This window comes from Physcomitrium patens, chromosome 23 (genome assembly GCF_059467195.1).
Source record: "Physcomitrium patens ecotype Gransden chromosome 23, ASM5946719v1, whole genome shotgun sequence".
Classification (NCBI taxonomy): Eukaryota; Viridiplantae; Streptophyta; class Bryopsida; order Funariales; family Funariaceae; genus Physcomitrium; species Physcomitrium patens.
In genome coordinates this window covers 10,884,771-10,908,568 of record NC_143432.1, presented here as the reverse complement: position 1 = coordinate 10,908,568, position 23,798 = coordinate 10,884,771, and the positions used below count along the sequence as shown (strand labels likewise).

Genomic DNA, 23,798 nt, shown 5'->3' with positions numbered 1-23,798 from the left:
TGGCAGGATGATTTATAGAATGCTTCAGCAACAGTGGAATTTATGAGTGAGTGCACTAGACTGTGGCAGTCACTGTTCACTTCTTCAGCAGAATCTGCACTTGTGGGGTTGTGGAAGTGTAATGATTCTTGTGGCCCTTCTCTTACTTTCTAGATATGGCATTTCCTGACTTCTTAAAGCATTTTGGTATTTTTGCTACACAATCTTGCTCTAGATGCATCCCCTATTGTGGAAACTCTGCATGTGTTTGTACTACATGAGTTGGGGTTTTTTAACAGGTGCTCTTCACCCAAGGGCTTTTGTCTGTACTGATCTGGTGGCCTTGCTCATGTGCACCATGGCATTGTGGACAAGCTGGGGTGGGAGGAGGCAGCTGATTGAGGCACACAATAGCCAGTTTCATGTGCAGATTTGTGGGGTTGAGTAATGTGGCAAAAGTATAGTAACCAGCTTTTGAGAGAGATGTGGATGGCTACCAATCTTAGACCCATTAGAATTTGACATTGAAGAATCTTTGGGATTTAGTCATAGGTGAGATGTTGGCTGAAACTATTAAGTTATATATTGGGAATGATTTTATGTATTTCAATCACTCTGTAGTGTTGTAAAAGTGAGTCTTTAAAAAAAAAAAAAAAAAAAAAAAAAATACAAGGTTTTTAGCTACAATATAAATATAATCAACAAATCTTAAGTCAATATATATATATATATATATATATATATTTATTAACTTAAAATTTTATATATTTTATTAAATGAACTTAGTAATAGAATCAACTTAATTTTGTTTCTATTAATTTATTTAAGAAATTTTCTTAAAATAAATTCTAAGAATCAAAATAAATTATAAATGTATATTTCTTGAAATAACTTTAATTAAAAATAAATTAAAAATAAATAAAAATTGAATCTTCTTTTATGTAATATGTATGATCATTTGTATTATAATTCATAAATGTTATTCAAGGCAACTTGGATATAACACAAAGACACAAAGAAGCCTTCCAATTGGCCATGAAGAAGGAAACACAAAGAACTTGGGGAACTTGGAGAACATGTTAACAAGAAAACATGGAAACAAGGAACACATGAATGTGGGAACAAGAAAGAGTCAATGAATAAGGGAATAGATGAATGTGCCAAAGATTGCAAAGCCCAATGGCATAGTTAATATATATATGTGTATGTATATTAACAGCAATATATAATAAAATTTTATAATTGATATTTCTATCCAAAGTTTTATTATTTTGACTCAACATTGCACCTATCACATTGATGGTATTGTTGTAGTTTGGTGACATATGAAAAGAAAAAAAATTAAAAATGCTTTGATTAGTGCCTCAATATGGCGGCCCACTGTCTTTGTTGGGAATGCAATCCAACGTGGTAGAGATTGCTTTTGGCAACAGGGTCCAATACATGAGCCTTCTCTACAACTCAGTTGGTAGGGAAGTCATGAAAGTAAAGATTTCTCTTCAAAAACGCCCAAGCTGAAACTGAAATACAACAAGTCACAAAAAAAAACAATTGCTATATGATGGGTGCAACAAAATGTTGGATGGAAATATTAAATTTCTGAGTGAAAATATTGATTCTTTAAAATTAATATGCATAAACATACTAAATTGAATAAGCATATAAAACATGTATTTAAATCATCTTATTTTTTTATTTTTTGAAGATCATAAATATAAGGGAAAATATCACAAAATTAAAATTGTTTCTAAAACATTTACCTTACTTAGGTGTAAAAACATTACAGGAATAGATTTAAGCTAAAGTCAAATTATTATTTTTTTGCAAAACAAGTACTTAACTTGCACTTTAATCTTCTTATTTATTTGCCAAACATCCTTACATATCAATTAGAATGGATGTTATATAACTACCTTGAATTTCGTCGACAGTTGAGTGACAAGCAATGACTTTTTGGGTTGCTCTAAAACATTTATAATAGGTGTTGGAGGTTTCGAAAACAAAACAAAACAAAACAAAACAAAATCATTTTTGGGAAATTAGACAGAATTTAAGATAAAAGGTTTTGAAGTTTTATTTTCCTTTCTGGAGAGCCATTTAGATCTTCTGTTCATCCAGCACCAGGTGCGAATCCGGCACCTATCACTCTATAACCAAGTTCGAGAAACATATGAGATCTTTGTCAATTGTAATAGTATTAAATTTGAAAACAAATACACTTAAAACCGAAAAGGAATATTTTTTTCGCTAATTCAAATCCACACATTTTATATCATAACCTCAAGAGGGATTGTGCAAACTGTCAAAAATCAATGATGAAATATAAGCACTCAAAACCAAGCCGGTTAGTTAACACAGAAACCATGACAATGATTTTTAATAGTTGAAATGAAAGCAATTCCACCATTGGAACCTTACAAATTCTTCACAACAATTCAATTAATGCTGTGCCTTGAACCTAGCCATATAGATTTCATGGCTTCCGAAGCAGAATATCATTGAATAAGAGCTTTTCAAATTGATATCATCATTGACAATATAAGGCCATGTACAACTGGATCCCTAAATATGTTCACAATTGCAACATTGACGCCGAAGCTCTGAATTGGAAGACACAAAAAAAGAGCTTCAGGACTGAACTCAAGCTCAGGCCTCTCAAGTGATGCAGGAGCTAGACGACAACGGAAGATAGCGATGAAGGAGCAATCAGAGGTTCGTAGGCCTGCTGGTACTGCTCAATAATGGTAAGAGGATGTCAGAAGGGCAACCTCGCTATCGAGACACACTCAATCGGCACTACTCTCTCGCCGAAGCAACTCATGCAAAGTCAGACAGACAGACTCGCAGGAGGATCACTAATTTGGAGTTGCATGATGGGTGTGGGACGAGGTAGAATGGAACCAAGCCTGTGAAATAGATATATGGTACACTCTGGAAAAACATGAACTTATCAGCTTCTTTTAATCACCTAATTGGGGTTTTTCAGGACAGTAATGCAACCCAGGTCTGTTCAGGCTCATCCACTGCTAGGGTTGCAGCTTCGGAGACAATATGTTTCCTGCGTGGCTCTGCAACTGTTGTCGGTGTAGGAGCAGTGGATCGATCGACACTGCTGAGCCCCCACTGGGCGGAGGTCCATCCTCCGCGAATGAGGCTATTGCTACTGCTGCCTATTCTCATCTCCCTGTAGTAATTGGTCTGCAGTTGAAGCTGGACGAGGACTCAGACCTGCCACAATGATGGCTGTCGTCCTTTCGTGGATTATCATGCAACAAGCAGAGGCCGCGCAAACACTAGAGAAGATGGGAATTTGAAACGAGGAAGGTTATGATAAATCCATCTCCACGGGATATCTGCTGCTGTGGCAATCCGTGTAAATATAGGGGTCGTTCACTGATCTGCAGAGGTCTCGTCGTAGGGACTGGAGTATATTGGTTCGTCTAGATTCGGCGACGCCTTTGTTTTTGAATCCCTGAAGCACAGCAAACCGGGTGTCGACACGCCGGAAGAAGTCATTGAAATGGGGACCGCGCGACGGCCCGGGGAGTAGGTTTACAGACGACATTCCACTCTCATGAAGCTGGAGATGGGAAGCCACTTTCTTGCCCAGAACCGAAGATTTGTGCACTAAGAAGCTCAAGATAGCCTCAGGATTGAACGGTTCCCTGCTCTTGCGAAGAAGAGCAACCCGAACTATCTCAGTAGCCATCGCAGTGGTCACGCTGCGAACGGAGCGAATTCCGCCCATGATCACTCCAGTGCTGATCACCTTCCGGCGCTTATCCTCCTCGTCCATGGAATTCCAATACCTTTGCCCGTAGACGTTCTCCATGAGCCCAGTTGCGTTTAATTCTTCACTACTGGGCGTTAGGATATTGCTAGGCAGTGTAGATGAAGAGTCCGCGTCGGCCCATCGCTTGCCAGTGTAATACAGGTGCAGGCTAGTAACTTTCTTCTTCAGGGGGGCGAAGATATCCTCGAGAATAAACACGCCTGTAACTTCGGTGAGCAAAGCGTGACGATAATGTTGGCGCACCATTCCCAACAGGATCTGATAACAAACCCAGCGCCGAAGGCCGGCGAGTGGTGAGTTCAAGAACCCACTGAGAGCGTCACCGGCGTCAAGCTCTTGCATGTCGAACCCAACAATGGCGCCGAAATGCACCCCATCGTCTTTAGTTCCAGCGGAGGCAGAAACATTTCCTGCGCTCGCACTACCCCACAGAGAATCCTGCGGCCCCTTTCTGGAAGGAGTCACAGACAGCAGTAGAGTGTACGACGCAGAATTGAAGATGCTTAGCTTAGAATTTCGAAACCCTTCCGTCGGTTCTCCAGCTTCCGCTTGAAGAGACTGATCAAGCAATTTCTGAAAATATCTCTCTTCTTCATAAATTATTTCTGCAAAGTTCCGGGGGAGAGGTCGCCACGGAAAGAGAAGCACAAGATCTGCCCTGGCAAGCATTCCGCTTCGGTGCAGCCCACGAAGGAATAGCCTGAGATCCTCCGCGACTGTCATTTCGGACAAATGAGCGACGACGAGCTCGGGCATTCTACCAGTTCCTCTTCGAAAGACGACACCCAGGCCTTCAAGTGCAGCCTCTTCCCGCTCAATATTCTTCTCAGGCAATTTCTCTGTCACCGCATCACTAGGCATGACTAAATGCGAATGATCCTCAAGCCTGTATGGAAATGTGACTAGCAGTCGGGGGTCCTCAGAAACTTTCGAGGGGTCTAGCTCTGTGATGAGGATGAAGAGAACGACGGTGCATAGAACAATGCCAGCGCACAGGGAGAGAGTGGATTTTGCCTTACGGTGTACGCAGGCAGATATCTTGCAGCGCCCTGATGGACACTTGGTGGACTCCGGAAAAACATCTCCACAGTCGATGATCGGCATTGGCATGGTGGGGGATTTTCGACCTGCCAGGCTTAGACTCCTAGCTCCAGCTTCGTACATTTCCGTCGACGAGGCCGATCTGAACGTCAAGTCCGCAGCATGGACTGCAATTCTGTGGAGAATCGAAACTCCTGATCTGGAATTCGGAGCTCCCATGAACCACAACCAACATCTGCGAATCGCATCCCTCCATCACTAACCGCTTGGCATCCTTGGAGATAGCGAGCGGCACCTCAACAAATCACCCAAATCCATGCAATCTGTGTACCTCCAGCTTCAAGCGTTCCCGAGACAATCTGTCCAGAGGTAGCTGAGACAGGCTCATGATTTTCTGCAACCAGCCATCTTGTGCCTTCTTGTCGCTCCTCTGCACAAGAACCTATTATTGACCATTAGTTTCCGACTTTTCACTTCCAGCCGTGCCCGATGCGCGTGCACCATGGCGGTAGGACTGGGGCGAAACTGGGGAGGGCCAATCTAGGGGCAAGTTTTTGTCGTATTTTCCTTCACGTGGCAAATCTATTAAAATTACGCTATGTAGCTTGCCAAGAAAACGAACATACCACTACATACTAAACAAAGTGTGAGACCGTGTGGTAAGATCACAATTTGGCGCAATCGAACGCGGGAGGCTCTTGAGCCATGTGAGCGACATCAATCCCTCGACTGCGGGTCTGAATCATAATATCGCGCACTCGTTCAGAACTTTACTTCGGTTTCACCAGTGAAGGACACATGTGATACTTTATTCATTTTTTGCCCCCGAAAGCATTCCTTCGATTAGATGCGTGCTGAGAGATAATGCTCTGGCATATATGCACAAAACACAATTTAATTCAATTTTTAGACATAAATTTACATCCTGAAATTTCTGATGGCAACTCTAATATGAATGGAAGGTGGACGTAGCATAATTGAAGCTGAATAAAGGATCCAAGACAGTATTTTTCACTGAAACAGTGGGGTCAAATTCTGGGGCATCATTTAAGAAACGTTTTATGCGCTGGAGTGTATGGATGAAACAAGTATTCTAATGCTGAGAAAAGTCTGCCTCCATGCAAAACTTCTGACCTCTCATCATACCATCCTTGTTATGAAACGCACTTCATTGGATGAATCTGTAAGACTGACAGCTCGCTGGCATTGGAGGTACTAGGTGTGAAAACCTTGAATAAAATACCGTATCATCTTCACGGAAAACCCCGTCAACCTCAACTTTAACGGCCGGACACAAGAGCTTTCTGTCCAAATGGTTACTGCCACCGTTAAACTTGGTAGCTTCTACTGAATCAAACCGCAAAATATTGCTGTTCACATGACGGAGACGGAAACTGACCAGGAAAGAAGGGTTGTCTGAGCTTCGATAAAAGGGTAATGTGGAAGAAAGATAAAACTCGTTTCAGGCGCAGAACGATTTGTTAGCTTGTGATGACCACCACCAGGCTGGCAAGCACAGTATTTTTACAGCAGTAACGATCGAGCATAGAATAATGTCTAGAAATTCTTGAAGGGTATGCTAAAACAGAAACAGAATAGATGGAAGATCTTGAGGATTCTTATTCTAGAGGTACCATATTCACAATGCACCCATGATGCACTGTTTGCCCTCGGCGCCCAAATTTTCCTGTCAACGCAGGTACAAACAGTTTGCTATTTATGCACATGTATGTTACCACCTCCCCGTAAACAGCATCACCTCGCTGGCGTAATTTTTTAAATGAGTACACCTCCCCTTACAAAGGGTACGAGAAGTTGGAATATGCAGTTGCGAATATTTCAATTCGATTTTCAAACCACTTAAAAATCAATTGGGGGGAGTTTTCCTTTGAGGGAAATCGGTAAACCAGATGATTAGTATACAGAAAGTTTTTGTCGATTAGCCTCACTACGTGCAACTCAGTGTTCAAGGTTGCCTTTCCTTTATCTTTGTCTCCCAGTCCCCCGGTAATACGAAAATAAATAGTTATTACTTTGTCAATTTGGGGTACAGAATGGTTATAACCGTCCCACCACAGAACCAACGAACTAAAAATAAATAAATTACTGTTTGCTGGGATCTCAACAGTGGATAGTTATCATGAGTTTTCCCCATATATATATATATATATATAGGTGATGAGCTATGCAGATACTGGAAATTTTCAGCTCGGTAGATTTTGAAAGGGAACTGTGACCAGCAGTGGCTTCAGTAATTTCAAGTGGTATGGGCATTAGGTAGACGTGATGTAGAGTCATTGTATTCGAAAGCTCGAAAGTGAAGTAATGAGTCACTGTTTCAATGCCAGCTTGAGAGAGTGAACGCAAACACTAGGTACTTTGACTCCTCCGTGGAGGCTTCCTTTGTGTGCAATTCTTGCGCTAGTACGAGGCACTGTGTCGTGTGACCAAGTGGATCAAATGGCCAGACAGCATACCCCACTTTGACGGTGTTTGTTTTTCTTCCTATCTGCACATTCCCACTGTTGAGACTGCTGTATATTAGCATATTGCTCAAGTGATGATGACCTGCATGCACCGGTGTGCGTCAATAATCTGTTACCAACCCAGTTTAAGACGAAGCTATGATTTCGGCTCAATGGATTATCTGTAATGTAACAATATGTGAGCATGTCCTTACGATGCTTATTTACTTTCGCTTAGAAGGTGGTAACTATCGATTTGTCTCTCTGGAGGTTTCTTCCTTGTCTAATGCTGAGTTGCACTCACTAATAGTTATTGCTTGGCAGTTTGGTCGATTGAAGGTACGTCAAAGGATTAAAGGATCAAATGTTGCTTTTCAATGGTACGATTAGCTTTTTATGATACATTGATGCTTTTCATAGCTTTTTGGTTTTAGAATCTCATGGCAACTGAACTGGTCAAATTACAAGTGTACTTCACGAGACCACACTTCGCTTCTGGGTGATGCTGGATGTGATGATCACAAAACTGAAGGCGAAGTACCACCTGTGGAAAACGAAGAGTCCAATTGTGTGATCCTATCTAGAGAGATCGACCTCACCAAAGATGTATCCCTGCAACATGACGGAAGCCCATCACAATCACGCTAGTGCGTTGAAGTACAAGAATCAGAGCTATCTAATATTGAAGAATATTGCAGCCTGACTACGTGGAAGATATGTTTCACTGTTAACTACTATAAGAACTCCGAAAAAACGAGGAAAAAATAAATCAAGTTACAGTGTACCAGGAAAGGAGGCAGATGTTGCGATTGTACCTTCTTGTGAGAACTTAGAGAGCCAACGGCACAAATGCATTACGTACCTCGATTAATCTAAGTTTTATAGTGCCAAGGAGTATGTCAATATTCGGCTCCATAACTTTGTATGTACGTTTTCAACCCTGGGTCTAAATACGACGGCTCAATCAAATGAGCACAATTTCAAACATGTAAGAAGCAGGGATCCAATCTGGATTTCCCAGGATTTGCTGACCCATGTCTTCACTCAAATTTGAAGTGGATCAAAAGTACCCTCAGCTGCCCTATAAACTGACCTACTGGGTGTCAAAACCGTCCATTTCCACTACCAAAGAGTTTTTCAGGAATGACCTGCAAATCCCAATTAGAGACATTTTGATCATATGTGTATGCTGGGTTATAACACTAGTAACCGTATCATTGTAACCTGAGATAATGCAATGAAGTTCCGCATAATAGTAAAAAAAAAAAAAAAAAAAAAAGACATGAAAAACATCGTCTAGGAATGGTTACACATCGTCACTCCAAGAAATTCTAAACAGATTGTAGAAAATACCAAGTCTAAAGGCCGGTTAAGAGAAATCTGACAATGATTTAGAGTTTTTCGTTGGTAGCATCAACACTCACGAGGAGATCCACGGAATCAAACTCCTAAGCTACAGCGAGAAGTCTTAACTAGAGTGACATCTTAAGATATATCCACATCAAATCATGCAATGATTATTAGAAGTTCACAGTACTTGCAAAACACCTGATTCTCCTTCTTCTCTACTCTACCATCCAAGGAATAAAATCTCTTGTCCTACATCATGGATGATGGGCTACTAAACAAAGACAAAAAAAATAATAAATAAATAAATAAATAAATAAAAATTCAAATACCACCCATAGATTGCAAGGAAAGCGTCTGCATCGAAATAGGAGCCACCGGTTTGATTTTCGACTCCAAGCGCTCGAAAAACATCTCTAGAAATTCGTGAAAGATGACCTAGCTTCACTTGTGGAGGTAGCAGAATGCCATGAACGCTTCATTGCCAGGATTGCTAGCTGAGTTGACGAAAGGAAAATCAAGAGCCTGCAAGCTTTGAAGTTTAGAATGGTAACACAAGACAATAAGGCGCAGTGAAATACTGACCATCACTCAAGAGAACGCCTGACATTAATGCGAAGTCTTCGCAGCTCCCTTCTAAACATTGGGTACCTAGAAAGAAGAGCAGCATACTTCGGACATTACTCTTGAAAGAATCCTTCATTTATGCCGAGCTGGGTGAACTGAACTAAAAGGTACAAAAGCTTGTACAAAAGCTTCTCGACAATTCTCTATCGTCCCACTCTGACATGCGAATAAAGGACCTCCGTTCAAACACCGCCCTCGCTAAAAGAAAGAAGCGAGATTCCAATACCATTTTTCACTTTGATGTGGTGCAACACAACTCCTACAAGCAACCCCTGATACCGCATCTCGCATCAACTACATATAACACCATCACCAATCGCGAGTTGGAGCCTCTCAATCAACAAATGGTTTGTTGTTGTTCATCATCTGCGGCATCATTTCAACATGCCAAGTCTGGCCATGCACAGACATCTTCAATGCGCTTTGATTTAAATACCCATGTGACTGGAATCTTTTCTACCTCAATAACTCGATGTGGAGACCCTCACTTAGTCGGCTACTGCTGACAGCATAAGCTTCAATGCCCCGAGCCCTAAAACACATAGTTCCCCAAAAAACCCAATTTCTGAAAGATGATGGCATTGCTTTGATAAAGAGGTCGAACTTCACGATGCTGCCATGGCGAGTTGCTCCGACGTGGGAGTTATCAAACAACCTCAAAACAGTTGATTCTCAAACAATGGTGCCAAAACGAAAATGAGACACAACTCTACATGTTCGAAGCTAGATCAACGAATTGTGCAGGAATGGACAGCATCAATGGTTGCTTAAAAATCACAGAGCTGGAGTGACACAGGGATCATTTTGTGGTTCATTTTCATTATTGATTGTTATGTGCAAGTGCTGCTAAGTTTTACATGGTTTGATTCAGAGGTTGGATCATAGACTGGCATCTCAATATTTAGGTATTAAAGGAATCTGCAAACTTTGTGGATCTAGATCATACATAAATACACAGTCCTCAGTTGCTGTAGCAGTCATACCTCAGAGATAAGTGCCGAACAATGCCGAACAGTGCCACAATATCGTGGAACACGAATGGAAATGCAGATTCAGCATCTCAAAAATTAACGATGGGGTGTTGCAAAATGTGACGAGCATGTGCAGATGTTATCGATTATTAGAAACAATGGCGTGCATTGACGCCAATGTGAAGGTGGGTGCAGCTGTGAAACGATCTAGATTAAGAAGGACATGAGAACTACGATGATTCCAACGAAGAAGACAGCGCCGGCGTTTTGACGTCGATTCTCTTGGCGGATCAGAGCTTCTCGGTTCAAGGACTGCGTTGCACTGAAGTTGTTGTAAACTCCAGAGGCTTTACTCTCGTCGACAGTCTTGTCGGAAGTTATTGCCAGCGAGAGCAGTGACATCACCTCTCCACCGCGGATGTGCGCGCCCAGGATGTTCTCGAGGTGCAAGCTGAGCTCTGTGACTTTCACGGCAGTTGTGGCGCCCAACCTGACCTGGTGTCCCTGGACTTCATTGTGACTCAATGTCACAACTGTGCATGTCCTGCACCGCATGGTGATGTTGCAGTGGACGGGGACGGAAGGGGTCTGGAGGATGGAGCCGAAGCGGAGGAGGAAATCGTCACTGAAGGGCCGGTGGCGTACTGCGCTCAGAGGTTTCCAACTGCTGAGGTTCACCATTTGTTGCGTCTTCGTGTTGATCAGAATCCAGCTTACGCGCATTCTGTTGCAGAACTCTACTGGACTGAACGGGCTGTCGCTGCACTCCTGCACCGTGGAAGACACTTCGGGAATTTTGTTGTAGATTGTGAGAACAGCACCATGCTCGTCTTGCTTGGTAATTGACACCCCATGGCCCGCGTGAGCCATCGTTGCCGCATCAAGGATGTCCACCAGGGGTCCACATGGCTCCCAAGCACCAGGAATGCCGTTAACAACTCGTGACAACACCGGCTTACCATTGAATGTGACGTCTACAATCGACATGAAACTAGATGGAGAGGAATTCTCCCTGTCGGTGGGATCGAATCCTCGGCTGGGTGTGCTTTCTGAATTGGACAAAATGAAAGGGAAACAGTTGTTGTAAAGTTTCTTAAACCCTCCTGCTGATGAGATGAGAGATTTCACGGAAGGTTCCCTTGTTGATGACCACCGCTGGTTGCATAGATTCTCCCAGAATGATTCTTCGGATGAAATGGAGCGGAATCGCTTGCTCACACAACTAACTCTAGCAAGAGTTTTCGCATCAACGCGGTCCAACATTTTGCGTAAGATATCCGAGGGGAGATACAGATTACCCCCATCGCCGGCACCACCCTCGACCTGCGCCATCAGCGACAATTTCCTTGCGACCCGTGGAATTCAGATACAACAGCAACCCGGAACTTTCTTCATAAAACCACCAATGAATCTGAGTGAAGCCGGAGTATAATACGCCGCAGTGTACAGGAAAGAGTAAAACAGCACTAGACTCAACGATCAAACATCTGCACGACAGATTATGCTAAACTCGATCCAGAAACTACTTGCGCAATAACTGCAAACCCTCAAAATCTCTCCCAGATACCCTTACAAGCCGATTATTTGTCACGGTCCTAAAATCGACCTTCCAAATTGTACTCAGTTGCCCATACCCAACTCAATTTACAAGTGCTGCAACATCAAAGCAAGACACAGAGCAAACTGGACATCAGACGCACAACTCTCAAACCAGGCACTGCAGAGAATCTATCAAACCGACACCGAAGGATCCCAACTAAGAATCAGGGAGAAGATACACTATCAGCAGTACTGAGCCATCACCCCACAACTTGGCAGCGCCTGCAACAGCATGGACCTCTCACAGTAGCTTAAACCTGAAAACTTCGACGACAGCCAATGCTGCGGTTTAGGGGGCGGATCACACTACGAGCGAAACCAGATCAAGCATGGAGGGGCCTGACCAGAGCGAGAGGCAGTTGGGGCCAGACTGACAGCAGGCGCCGCGGCCCAGCTGTATGCACCCAGCAGTAGACACACGGGATAAGTCTGCGCCGCGAGTCGCGACGTTAATAATTCACGGCGACGTTGGACTTGAGAGTTGTGAGCAAGTGGCGAAGTCAAACTGTGAGAGAAGAATGATATCGGTTACATGATAGGATCTAAAGGTACTCAGACGATGTGGCCACAAAACAACGCAGTGTCATCGAACGGCAAAAAGCGGCCCAGATGGAGACGAAGACGAAGACGACAACGGCAGAGACGACGATGCTCCCAACTCAGCAGCGCATGAAGGATCACACACAGACTGATGCGCAAAAAGTAGGTTTTGCAGGCGTGATTTGGATCAGAACTTGCTGAATAAGCTTATTTTCTTTTTTGTTCTTCTTCGTTTCGACATGATAATGCACCTTTGGCTGCAATGCTCACAGCCCCTCCTCCATTGCCCCTTTTTCTCCTCCCCACTTGTGAGGGTGCCATCTTTGCTTCTTTTTTTCTTTTTGGCCTTCTTTCATTCATGATCGACATGGGTGGCTCCACGTATTGCCCCATTTATTTATTTGTTTCTTGTGTTTTTTGTGTCACTCAAGTCCACATGTGAATAAAAAGCAGGTGTATGGGGACTCCTCTTTCCCAAGGTTTTGTCACAACCCCTTTGGGGCTTTCATCTATGTTTCTTCATTACTACAAGTACTTGGCCATGTGGTTGAACATCATGTTGGGGAAGGGGCCAATGGAAGAAAAATGGTTCAATTGAGGGTTATCAAACAAGGAGGAATCGGTATCCAGAAAAATTGCACAAGGAGAACTAACATTGGCCAACAAGGAAGCAATGATTGAATGCACAATTGATATCCTTTGTGGAAAGTGATACGGTTATATTTGAGGATTTGTTTCACCGGATTTGTTATTATGATGTTGGGATGAGAGAACAAGTTGTCTTTTGATGATCCGCATCTCCCTATGTATCATTCTCCACTATTATCCACAAGGTATACTCTTTTCTCTCTTCACAAATTACACTATTCAATAGATTCTATGTTGTTTCTCATGTTTGATTCTTTATAAGGCATAATATTTTTTAAAAATTGAAATTGATTTTATCACACATGATTTAGAATTGATATGGTTTAGAAAGTACTTAAGTTTAGAATTTTTAAGATCATGATTGTCAAGAGCGATATTTCTAAATACCTTCTTTATTTTTTTTATAATTTTTTATTATAAAATATATTTCTTCTACATCTAGATACATGAGACAATTTGAAGCTATAATTTACACAACTTGATACCTTTGAGCATACTTTCTTTCAAAATTTATATTTAATATTAAATATTGTCTTAAAAAAAATTATCTTGAACCACATCATAATAACAAATCCGGTGACAAACACCGGATTTGTTATTATGATATCAAATGATATATATAATGAACAATGCACTATTTATTTTGAACTGTAGTAATTATATCTTTAAGCCAATAAGTTAACAATTTTATTTGATACTAATATGTTTTATATAATTTATTTAAATATATTAATAAAAATTATTATTTTTTATATTTAAAACATCTTTTATAATAATATGAGTAAATTTAATTTTAAGATAATATGTTATATCACAAAGAACGTTTATATATTCTAAAAAGTTAAGCAAGCTTATGTGTACTTGAAGCACAACATGGCTTTTTAACAACGACATTTTTTTTTATAACATAATTTTAAAGTTAATTTTATGTTTTTTTTTATTAGACTAATATGAGAAAAAATTTCAAAACATTTTTTGAATCTTGTGACACTTCTTTGTAACCAAAGACTTTTTTCATTGATCCCATTATTTTTTTTAATTTATATGTATTTAAAAATAATCTTGATAATTTATTTCAATAGACTTTATTATAAATCTTCTAATCTCAAATTCTTACAACTCTATGTTTATGATGGTAGATTATTTAATAAACCTAACTTATTTTATATCTTATATAAAAATATTAATATTAAAATAATATTTTTTTTTATTAATATTTATCAATTTTATAGACTTCTAAGTGATGTTATATCTAATTAAAAACACTAGTTTGTATTAAAGATATGGAATATAGATTTAAATATATTAAGCTTAATATCAAGTTTTTTTTTTTTTCTTTCTTTTTATATCTTTAAATTAATGAACAAAAAAACATATAAAACAAGTATAAAACTAATATTTCTTATATACCATTAATTAACACCAAAAAAATTTGACAACTCTCTAGCCGTTAGCAAAAATGATTTTAAAATAATAAAATAACTTCTTAGAAGTTTCATTAGCCATTATCATTTTTTTTTTTTTTTTTTTTTTTAAATACACATATTTATTTCTTTTTTTTGTTATCTTTCTTTGAGAAACAAGTCACTTTTTTATTTTCATTCATCAAGTTCTTATTCTTAGCAACAATTAATAGAGGCTCAAAATGAAGACAAGGCTAATGTGGATTTATTTATTTATTTTTAAATAATAAAATCATTCAAAGTTAGTAATAAGATATAATTATTTTATTATATATCAAGACTTATCAACTTTATAATAAGTTAGATTATTAAATAATAGCTTATTTATTATTAAAAAAAATTAATTATATATTAATTATATATACATATATATATATATATATATATTAGAAATAAAAATATATATATTAATGATAAAATTATAATAATATATATATATATATATATATATATAAATTCTTTTGAAGTAGTATCAAAATAAAATAGTTTTTATTTAGTTAAAATAAATTAGAAAGTCTTTAATTAAGACTAAAATACAAGAAAGGTGTTGTTCAATTAGTGAATGGTTTAAGCCTTCTACTTATGTATATACTTGCTTACAAAATGTCTATATGGAAGCTTCTTAAAAGCTTGTGGAATAAGTATCTAAGATGTTTTATGCTTTTGTATTAGCTTCTTTGTTTCAAATATTTAAAAAAAAAAAAATCTTTAACCATGCAATATATTTAAATGGACTTGCAAATCTACCTCAAATTTATTATATAATCTATTACATATACAAAATTTATTATAATTTAAATTAATTATTAAAAAATAAATTTATGATATATTCTTATATATGTAACTTTAAATAAATTTAATATAACATTATTATAAAAAAATTATCATGTATTATAATTATTTTTATAAAAAGAATCTTTTCTTTATATTTCTAAAATAATATTTGTATTTAAAGTTTTAATTTTTGTGTCTATAATAAAAATATCAATATATTTTTATGCATTTATATATTTACATATATGCATACATATATACATATATATAGAGTATTATTTTATTTTTTATAATTTTTTTATAAATTTAGGTATCATATAAAATAAAATAGTATAATATCAAACTATTTATTCTCTCTCTCTCTCTCTCTCTCTCTATATATATATATATATATATATATATATATACTATCTTGATCTTTTTATATTTTTTTAAAGCTCTTAATATTATAGATACAATAATACTTCAAAAAAAAAGTGTTGGCCTATTATATATATTGTATAGTCTTTTAAATTAATTTTTTTTCTTATACATGACATTTTAAAGTTTTAATATAAGTTTCTTTTAAATTAATGTAGATTTTTATTTATTAGAATTAAAATAAATTAAACATGTTGAAATAAAATACTAGTTGAAAAGTAATATTACACAACCAATTACATTCTAATCACATTAAATTGAAAGTAATACCTGTTATTGAATCTGTGATGATAAGTTTTGACTTGAACCACTTACACTGAATAACACTAATGCACCTATTTATAATTCAAAGTATTTTTTGTTTTACTTCAACCACTCTTCTCAATCTATGTTTGCAAATACAAATTTCAAACTTTTTCAATAATCTATTGATTTCTAATAACATTACTTTTTTCTTCTTCTTCTTTTTGTCTTCCTCTTCATTGTGTTTGTAATATACAATTTCACTGAGATGGCAATATGGACTACTACCAGTTTTTAGCTTGAATAATTCTTCTTCTTTTTCTTTCTTTCTTTTTTTTTTCTTCACTTTTTTAATAATTTTCTGATTGAATTCAGGATCTCAATTGTGATTAATACTTTTCTACAGATTTTGTCTATAATTTTGTCTAGTGTTTTTTTGTCAATTAGTGTTTGCTGTACAGTATGATTAGCAAGCACAAGGTGAGCCTCTGCCACAAATGAGGCACACTTAATGACACAGACAAGATTCTATGCATTCTATGCAGCTTTTTTTTAGTACATTTTCTATACTTTTCTTTACATATATATATATATATATATATATGTATATCTTTTTGTATGTGTATGTAGATAGAGAGGGTGGGACTCAAGCCCATCTCCACCACAACCTTTCATCCTATCCAGTTTTGCACTTTGGGGTACCTTTGGATGTCATTTAAGAGCATTGGGTATCAGAAATGATTTTTTCTTTTTTGCGTTTTTTATTAGAAAATTTAAAAAAGACACAGTTGTAACTCAACATATTTTTATTTTTTATTTATTTTATATAAAAGATACAACCTTCGTGAGAATATTCACCTTGTGTCCTAAGAATAAGAATAAGAATGTGAATGTAAATGCTTTGATTAGTTCTAATAGAATGTACCAATAACTTTATGTATCAGTCAATGCAAATAAACTTGAACAATTCCTCTAATGGGATTTTTGAATTTTTTTATCTTCTACAAGTATTGTGATACTTTCCGTTGTGATATTCATTTTTCTTTTTTCTTTTTTCTTTTGTTCTGTAAATGATAAACAAAGGTGTTTTGGATGTGAATTTGGCAATGATGTGTATTGGTCAAAGGTGCTACCTGATATGGTGGGTGCAAAATATCATGTTACTTTGTTCATATTGCATTTTATGCATTTATTGTATTTTGAGTATCAATAAAGTACTCCAAGTTGATTGCAACATACAATTTATCAAAATATTGTTTCATTGCTAAAAATACTATGCTAAAAATTCAATTTTTTGCATTTTGGTAAATTTAATAGTTCCTCCACAATAACAATGTTAATTTTCTTTTCGGTCTTAAGAATAGATAAGATGAGAAAGCAATTTTCACATGAAATTACAAAATTAAGCGGCTCAAGTCTTGTAGGATTTGATAAATACGCAAAACCACATAATAGAGATTTTTGTATCCTCGATTATTTATTTATTTATTGATAATTTCAAAGTGTAATTGATTTTTCTGTATGGAATACAGATGGAACAGGATCCACATTTTTATACCAAGGGTCAGAAGTATTTAATCTGCATAATCTTCTGATGATTTTCTTCATTGTTGCCCGACTTGTAACCGATTGTTAAAAAATATACATAATTACACTGTTAGTAACAAGATCCATTATAATAAAGGCTACCTCTAAATGAATCCTCCCAAACAAAACCATAAAATCTTATCCTAGTTTTTACATTAAAGTAAAAGAGTTTATATATAAACATCAACAAGTATGTTAGTAATTGAATACTTTTAATTAGGATGGATTTTTTCAAAAAAGACATATGCCATCACTCTCATATACCATTTTCATGATCCATCTAATTACTATAATATATATATATATATATATATATATATCTAACATGTACCAACATTGTGATGAAAGGTAGAAGTTAGAGACAATTTTTTTTTTTAGGACTTTTTCCTAGAAAAAAATCACCTTAAAGTGAAATATCAAATAATTAATAAGTTACTATCATAATCATAAACCAAAAATAATAAAGATTTTTTTTAAAATTTGGATTATTTGGCAATGGATTTGATGCAATTTTTGTTATGTATTTTTTAACTATTATCATTTTAATTTTAATTTTAATTTTGAAATTTAATTATTAATATTCCTTTTATTCTTAAAAGAAGAATTCCATCTGTACATTATATATATAGAGAAAGAGAGAGTTGTTAAAGCCACATTCCCTTGCCACCTCATGATCCATTCTATACCTGACTCATGTATTCAACCCCCATTTCTAGTCGTTGTTTTCCATTCCCAACTATTGTTCTCAGTCTTGTTTCTATCCTGTCTATAGATTTTGAGTTTTCAATTATTCCTAGTAACAACTTTATCCAAATTCTCCAATGTGAGGTATTCACTTGCTAATTTTTAATTGGAATAAATATTTTTAATGAGGTGATAAAACACAGTTATTTGATTTTAATATGTTTGTATGTATATGCAAATGTATGTATATAAACAAATAATTAAAGTAATATGATTTTAAAATGAATTTTAAAAGGGGCACATAAAAACTTATGTGGATAAAACTTGACGTGAGATTTGATGTTGGGTAGAAAAACCACAAGTTTTTAAGAATCTATTCAAAATATTTTTGATTTGTATCTATAAATTTAATTTTATAAAAAATTGTAGTAAACAAAAACTTTTGTACAAGTTGTTAAAATACATGCAAATATATATTTTTAGAAGTGAGACAAATACTTAATATAAAAAAAGTATCTTGGTTGATTTGTTTAAATTTATAAAAATTTTATTTTAATAAAATTAAACACACTAGAAATTTGGATAATCATGATGATTGAGTAACAATAAATAAATAAATAAATAAATAAATAATAATAGTTAAAGGATGCAAGAAGTAAAACTATAAATTTATGTGTAAATTTTAATATTATGACGCATTTTCTTTCATTATGTATGTACAAATATATGATAGTTTTTAAATAAAATACATCATAAAAAATAATATAAAAAATAACAGGAAAATCATATTGCTTTGTTATTATGCAAGTTAATTGTTGAAATTAATATTATTAATAATATAATTATTATTAATCTAATTTCACAATTTAATGGTAAGGAGATAAATGCTAGAATCTAACATGCAAACATTGTCCACAAAGAAAATGTATGTATGGCTACATATACAATAATTTTTTGTTTCCATATATGTAAGGAAAACTTGCAATTCAGAAAGTTTTATCTTTGATTGAATGTTAGAACTTGCAATTCTCAAACATCACTTAAATCTATTGATAGAAATACAGTCTTTTAAAACATTATTTTGATTCAATCTTTAACATTATTTAGTAATGAATAATATTTAAAATAAACAATATTTACAAGTGTATATCTCAAATTTGAGAATTTGGATAAAGTTGTTATTGGGAATAATTGAAAACTCAAAACTTAAAACATGGTAGGGATGGGACTGGGTGGGGGTAAAGGGGTGGGGACAAGGTTGGAGACATGAGATGGACAGAGATATAGGATGGATCATGAGGTTGTAAGGATGTGGCTTTAACAACTCCATATCTATATATATATATATATATATATTTTAACAACACCATTGTATGCAATTCAAATATGGCATACGAGGTACTAATTCAATTTTCCTAACAAAAAAATCCATTCAATTTTCATTCTGTTTAAAAAAATTTAGGATAAAAAAAAAAAAAAAAAAAACTTCATAATTCACAGCCGACACATCCATCGTAGAAAACTCAAATACAGAAGGAGTCTCTTAAAAAAACAATACGAATTTTTTGTTAAGGTTTTAGTTGCACACAAAGGATGATAAAAACAATTGGAATAGAAATGGCAGCGAGCTGATGGAAATCACGGTCTACGACATGACCACAAAAATGAGTCCGCAACCAGAATCAGCATCGTGCAATGCTGCTCTGGAAGCAACTTCACAGATGCGATGAAGTTGCGGCAGCAGCAGCAGCAGCATCTCACGAAGAAGTCTCAGGCAGCATAGCAATCACACTCTCGTTGTGTGCACATTGTGTGTGTGCGTGTGGGGGAATAGAGTTGCTGTTGTTCATCGAACACAGAGGTTTCGGAAGGAAAGGCAAATCCGGGACTTGCATGAGTGAGTGAGTGAGCTCAGATTCAACGGATGTTTTCACGGGGATTGTCACTTGGGGGATGCGGAATTGTCACTTGCCATCCCCTCTTCCTGATGTCCACTGGATGAGCTCACTGCGGGGGCATTCTTGATGTCTCTCAGCGCTACACTAATCGCTTCCCACGGAGTCGGTTTCACTGGATAGAGGGATTTTTTTAAGCACATGGGAATTGTGTCTGATTTTTTATGTCCGATTTTCTTGCCCCGAATCGCGTGGATTGACGACAACGAAGCTTCCAACCCACGAGAAAAATGCTGACAAGTCGGGCTTGGGGGTGGAGGAGGAGAGTGGGAGTGACGAGAGCAAAGCCGTGCGTGGATTGAAGGAACACCATCGCAAGTCATAAATTGCTTGCTGTGACTCAGATGAAACGAAGTGACAGGTCTCGGTTTTTGGTTTTTCGAAATGACAGCTATGGCGACTTCTGTTGCTGCTGTGGGTTCTACCTCTTGTGTGCTTCGCTCCGGCGCGAGTGCTAGCTCAAGCTGCCGGAGTGAGGTACCCGGCACTGCGTTGTCGTCTTGTGGGTTCTTTCGCCAGGGGATGGTCATGCCTTCTGAGAGGTTAAGTGGTGGCCAATTGCAGTGGACTTGCAACAACTGGTGAGACACACTACACTATGATATCGAAGATTGGTCTGGTCTAGCTTTTTTGAAACGTTTGGTGGGTTGGGTTTGCGGATGATGTAAACTATGATTGCCCGAGCACTTGGAAAAATTCTATCATGTGGTTTTGCTCAATTGCTAAGGGAGTTTCCGAGGACGGAGAATGGATGTTCATAGTTGGAACCAGGACTTGGGGATTATGATCTGAGAAGAGTGTGGGGCTTTTAGGTTTCTTAACTCTCGCTCCTCGTACTCATTCACGGGAACGATCGTTGAGTCGGCGATGTACCGAGCTTGCATTGTGCTGTTGTCTCTCCGCAATCGCCTGGTATCCCACTATAGTCAATTCCAGTTCACTTAGAGAATGCATGCTTCGCATAATTGTGTAATTGAGAAAGAAGTAGGCGACACTCTTGACGCGAATTGAATTCCCCTAGTCAGCCATGGGCATGGAATCAATTCCACATGTCCATGGATGTAGAGAATGTTTGAGTCTCAGCTTCCTTTGTAATAACGTTTCTCGTGGACCGGATAACCCTTGTGACATCTCCAGGCGGCAAGTGAACGCAACATACGCGGGCTTCACCAACACCCCGGACTACAACCCTACTTCAAGTGACGTGACTTCTAGCACCAGGCCTCAGAAGGTAAACAGCTATTACATTCACCCTCCTAATCTCCTTTCAAACTTAACATCGGACGTTGTTACTGTCATTCTGTTAGTACAATCTATTGATCTCCTTTGGTTCTGCCCATGTGATGTAGCCTGCTCCCATAGCAATGCATGTCCTTGACTGCTATGCTCTGAATTCGTCATTGTTTTCTTGCAGATCCTGGTGTTGGGCGGTAGTGGCTTCGTTGGCACTGAGGTGTGCAAGGCAGCTATTCTGCAGGGCATCTCTGTTGTGAGCCTCAGTAGGTCGGGACGCCCGTCGAGTTCGGCACCGTGGGCTGATCGTGTCACATGGGTAGCAGGCAAGCCAGTCGTCATTCAATCGTTAAAGAGTTGATTTTAGGTTGAGTTCATGACCTCGCTTGCAACAACAATATCGTAAATCATGTGGTAACTTCATACAATTTGAAGAGGGAAAAATTACTTGTGAAGGTTGCTATTGGGTGCATTTTATTAGCACTCTACCGACAGATGCCTCGGGGTTAAATTGTTCAGCAACAGACCTCAAGATTTCAATAACATGGAGTTTTTTTGATCGATTGGCTGTGGCGTGGATGTGCGGTGGAAACAGGTGATGTGTTTCTTACTGACTGGGATTCTCTCCTTGGTGGAGTGGAAGCGGTAGTCTCAACTCTGGGTATGTTTGGACCCAATGACCAGATGGAGAGGATTAATGCCGAAGCTAATATTCTTGCTTTAACTGCTGCTAAGAAGGCTGGTGAGTGCACAACGACTTGTTCCTCTATTTGTCTCAATTTGTTATGCCAATACATTGTATTTAGATTGTCCACCTTGACAAGCATGCGTTTTATTCCACATCTTATGAGAATTCATTTCAATGTCAACAAGAGTGAACAATGCTATGAGTACTATGCGAGAACGTAAGGATGTAAGCATTCAGAAGAATATCATCAACCTGCTTTTGAGTACGAGCTATGTTGTGTTTCCAGGTGTTCAGAAGTTTGTATATATCTCTGTGCACGACTATAACTTGCCAGAGTTTGCTCTGAACAATGGCTACTTCGCCGCTAAGCGAAAAACAGAACAGGAGGTTCTAACTGTCTTTCCTACCTCTGGTACGTTGCCGCATAGTTGTCCTTTTTACTAGTTTCTCGATAAAAGCGAAAAAACAAAGTCAATGCACTTTTTTTTTTTTTTTTTTTTTTTTTTTTTTTTTTGCTCAGGTCTAAAACCACCTATTGTTGAAATATGCATCTGTAGAACTGTAATTTTCTGATGACGATAAAGTTTCGTTTCTAAGTCAGTCAGCTGATTTCTTACTACGAACGCTAATGGTCTTTGTGTGTTCGCTTCAATATTAGGAATTGTGCTACGACCAGGTATAATTTTCGGGACAAAGAAGGTTTATGGCATCGACATTCCTTTACACCTTTTGGGAGAGCCACTGGAGAAGCTTCTAGAGGCTACTTCAACACTCACTCGTCCCTTGAAGAATTTACCTGCATCCGACCTCTTGCTTGCTCCCCCAACGAGGGTGGAAGACGTGGCTGCAGCAGTCATCAGGGCTTTAATTTATGACTATTATAATGGAATTTTCTCAATAGAACAGATTAAGGATATGGCTAAGGAATAGGCCTCATAAACTCAGACTGTTCACCGATTTATTCGAATGCAGTGGGATAAGTTCACCGATTTATTCGGATGCAGTAGAAGCCAACGATCAAGCTCGGCAGGACTGTTTCACAAGTGCACCTCACTGTGTAACATTGGAACAAGGTCGGGAACTATTGAAACCACCCATACTGCAGGAAGTAAGTAGTTGATGCGATTAAAAAACTCCCCCATGGCAAAGCACCTGGTATAGATGGAGTTCCAATGGACTTCTTTCAAGCTTTTATAGATGAAACAGCCTAGGATCTTCTTAGCCTAGTTGAGGTCTTCTCTATTAAAACAATCTGCCGCTCCTTAAACACTAACAAGATTTCTTTACAACAAGATTTCTTTACTACCAAAAGTTAGGCAAACTTACATTTATCACAAATTTTCACCCCATCTCAATCCTTGGAGCAGTAAACAAAATTATAGCAAAGATCTTACCTAATAGAATGATCAAATTCTTACATACTTGGATACAAGGCTCTCAAACAACATTTGTTTTGGGATGTTGCATTTTTGATAATGTCTTTGTTCAATTGGCTATAGATTGGGCTATAGAAAGTTAACAAATCTTGATATTATTCTTGTTAGATTTTGAAAAAGTATATGTGAAATAAGATTGGATTCTCTAATACCTAAAACCTCACCAATTTCATAACAACAAAGTGTCAAGTACATGAATCTCGAAGAAAGAAAATCCTCAAAACATTCTTTTGTCACTAAAAAGAACTAGAAAGTTACTCAAAGATGATATAATATTGAATTAGAAAGGCTATTGCTAAAAACAA

The 23,798-nt window shown here is 37.3% G+C and overlaps 3 protein-coding genes across 3 annotated transcripts; 1 reads left to right on the top strand and 2 right to left on the bottom strand.

The window, feature by feature from the left end:
* Positions 1-3,304: 3,304 nt before the first annotated feature.
* LOC112275724 (uncharacterized) lies at positions 3,305-5,032 on the bottom strand. Its single transcript, XM_090246594.1, has one exon. It carries the CDS (start codon positions 5,030-5,032, stop codon positions 3,305-3,307), a length of 1,728 nt encoding a protein of 575 aa, XP_090102720.1.
* Positions 5,033-10,331: 5,299 nt separating this feature from the next.
* Positions 10,332-12,476, bottom strand: LOC112276151 (F-box protein At2g27310). The gene has a single exon (XM_024507217.3). The coding sequence runs from the start codon at positions 11,553-11,555 to the stop codon at positions 10,431-10,433; it is 1,125 nt and encodes a 374-aa protein (XP_024362985.1). The 5' UTR covers positions 11,556-12,476; the 3' UTR covers positions 10,332-10,430.
* An 8,023-nt stretch (positions 12,477-20,499) lies between these two features.
* LOC112276227 (uncharacterized protein At1g32220, chloroplastic) lies at positions 20,500-23,476 on the top strand. Its single transcript, XM_024507350.3, has 6 exons — positions 20,500-20,717; positions 21,274-21,367; positions 21,551-21,695; positions 21,965-22,111; positions 22,344-22,469; positions 22,716-23,476. Exons 1-6 carry the CDS (start codon positions 20,521-20,523, stop codon positions 22,985-22,987), a joined length of 981 nt encoding a protein of 326 aa, XP_024363118.1. The 5' UTR covers positions 20,500-20,520; the 3' UTR covers positions 22,988-23,476.
* The last annotated feature ends 322 nt before the right edge of the window (positions 23,477-23,798 follow it).

Bases quoted from the DNA above. Each gene is read 5' to 3' on its own strand.
- LOC112275724 (XM_090246594.1), bottom strand. From the start codon at position 5,032: ATGGGAGCTCCGAATTCCAGATCAGGAGTTTCGATTCTCCACAGAATT.
- LOC112276151 (XM_024507217.3), bottom strand. From the start codon at position 11,555: ATGGCGCAGGTCGAGGGTGGTGCCGGCGATGGGGGTAATCTGTATCTC.
- LOC112276227 (XM_024507350.3), top strand. From the start codon at position 20,521: ATGACAGCTATGGCGACTTCTGTTGCTGCTGTGGGTTCTACCTCTTGT. The intron at 20,718-21,273 runs GTGAGACACACT...TGACATCTCCAG, and splicing joins CAGTGGACTTGCAACAACTG to GCGGCAAGTGAACGCAACAT. The intron at 22,112-22,343 runs GTGAGTGCACAA...TTGTGTTTCCAG, and splicing joins AACTGCTGCTAAGAAGGCTG to GTGTTCAGAAGTTTGTATAT.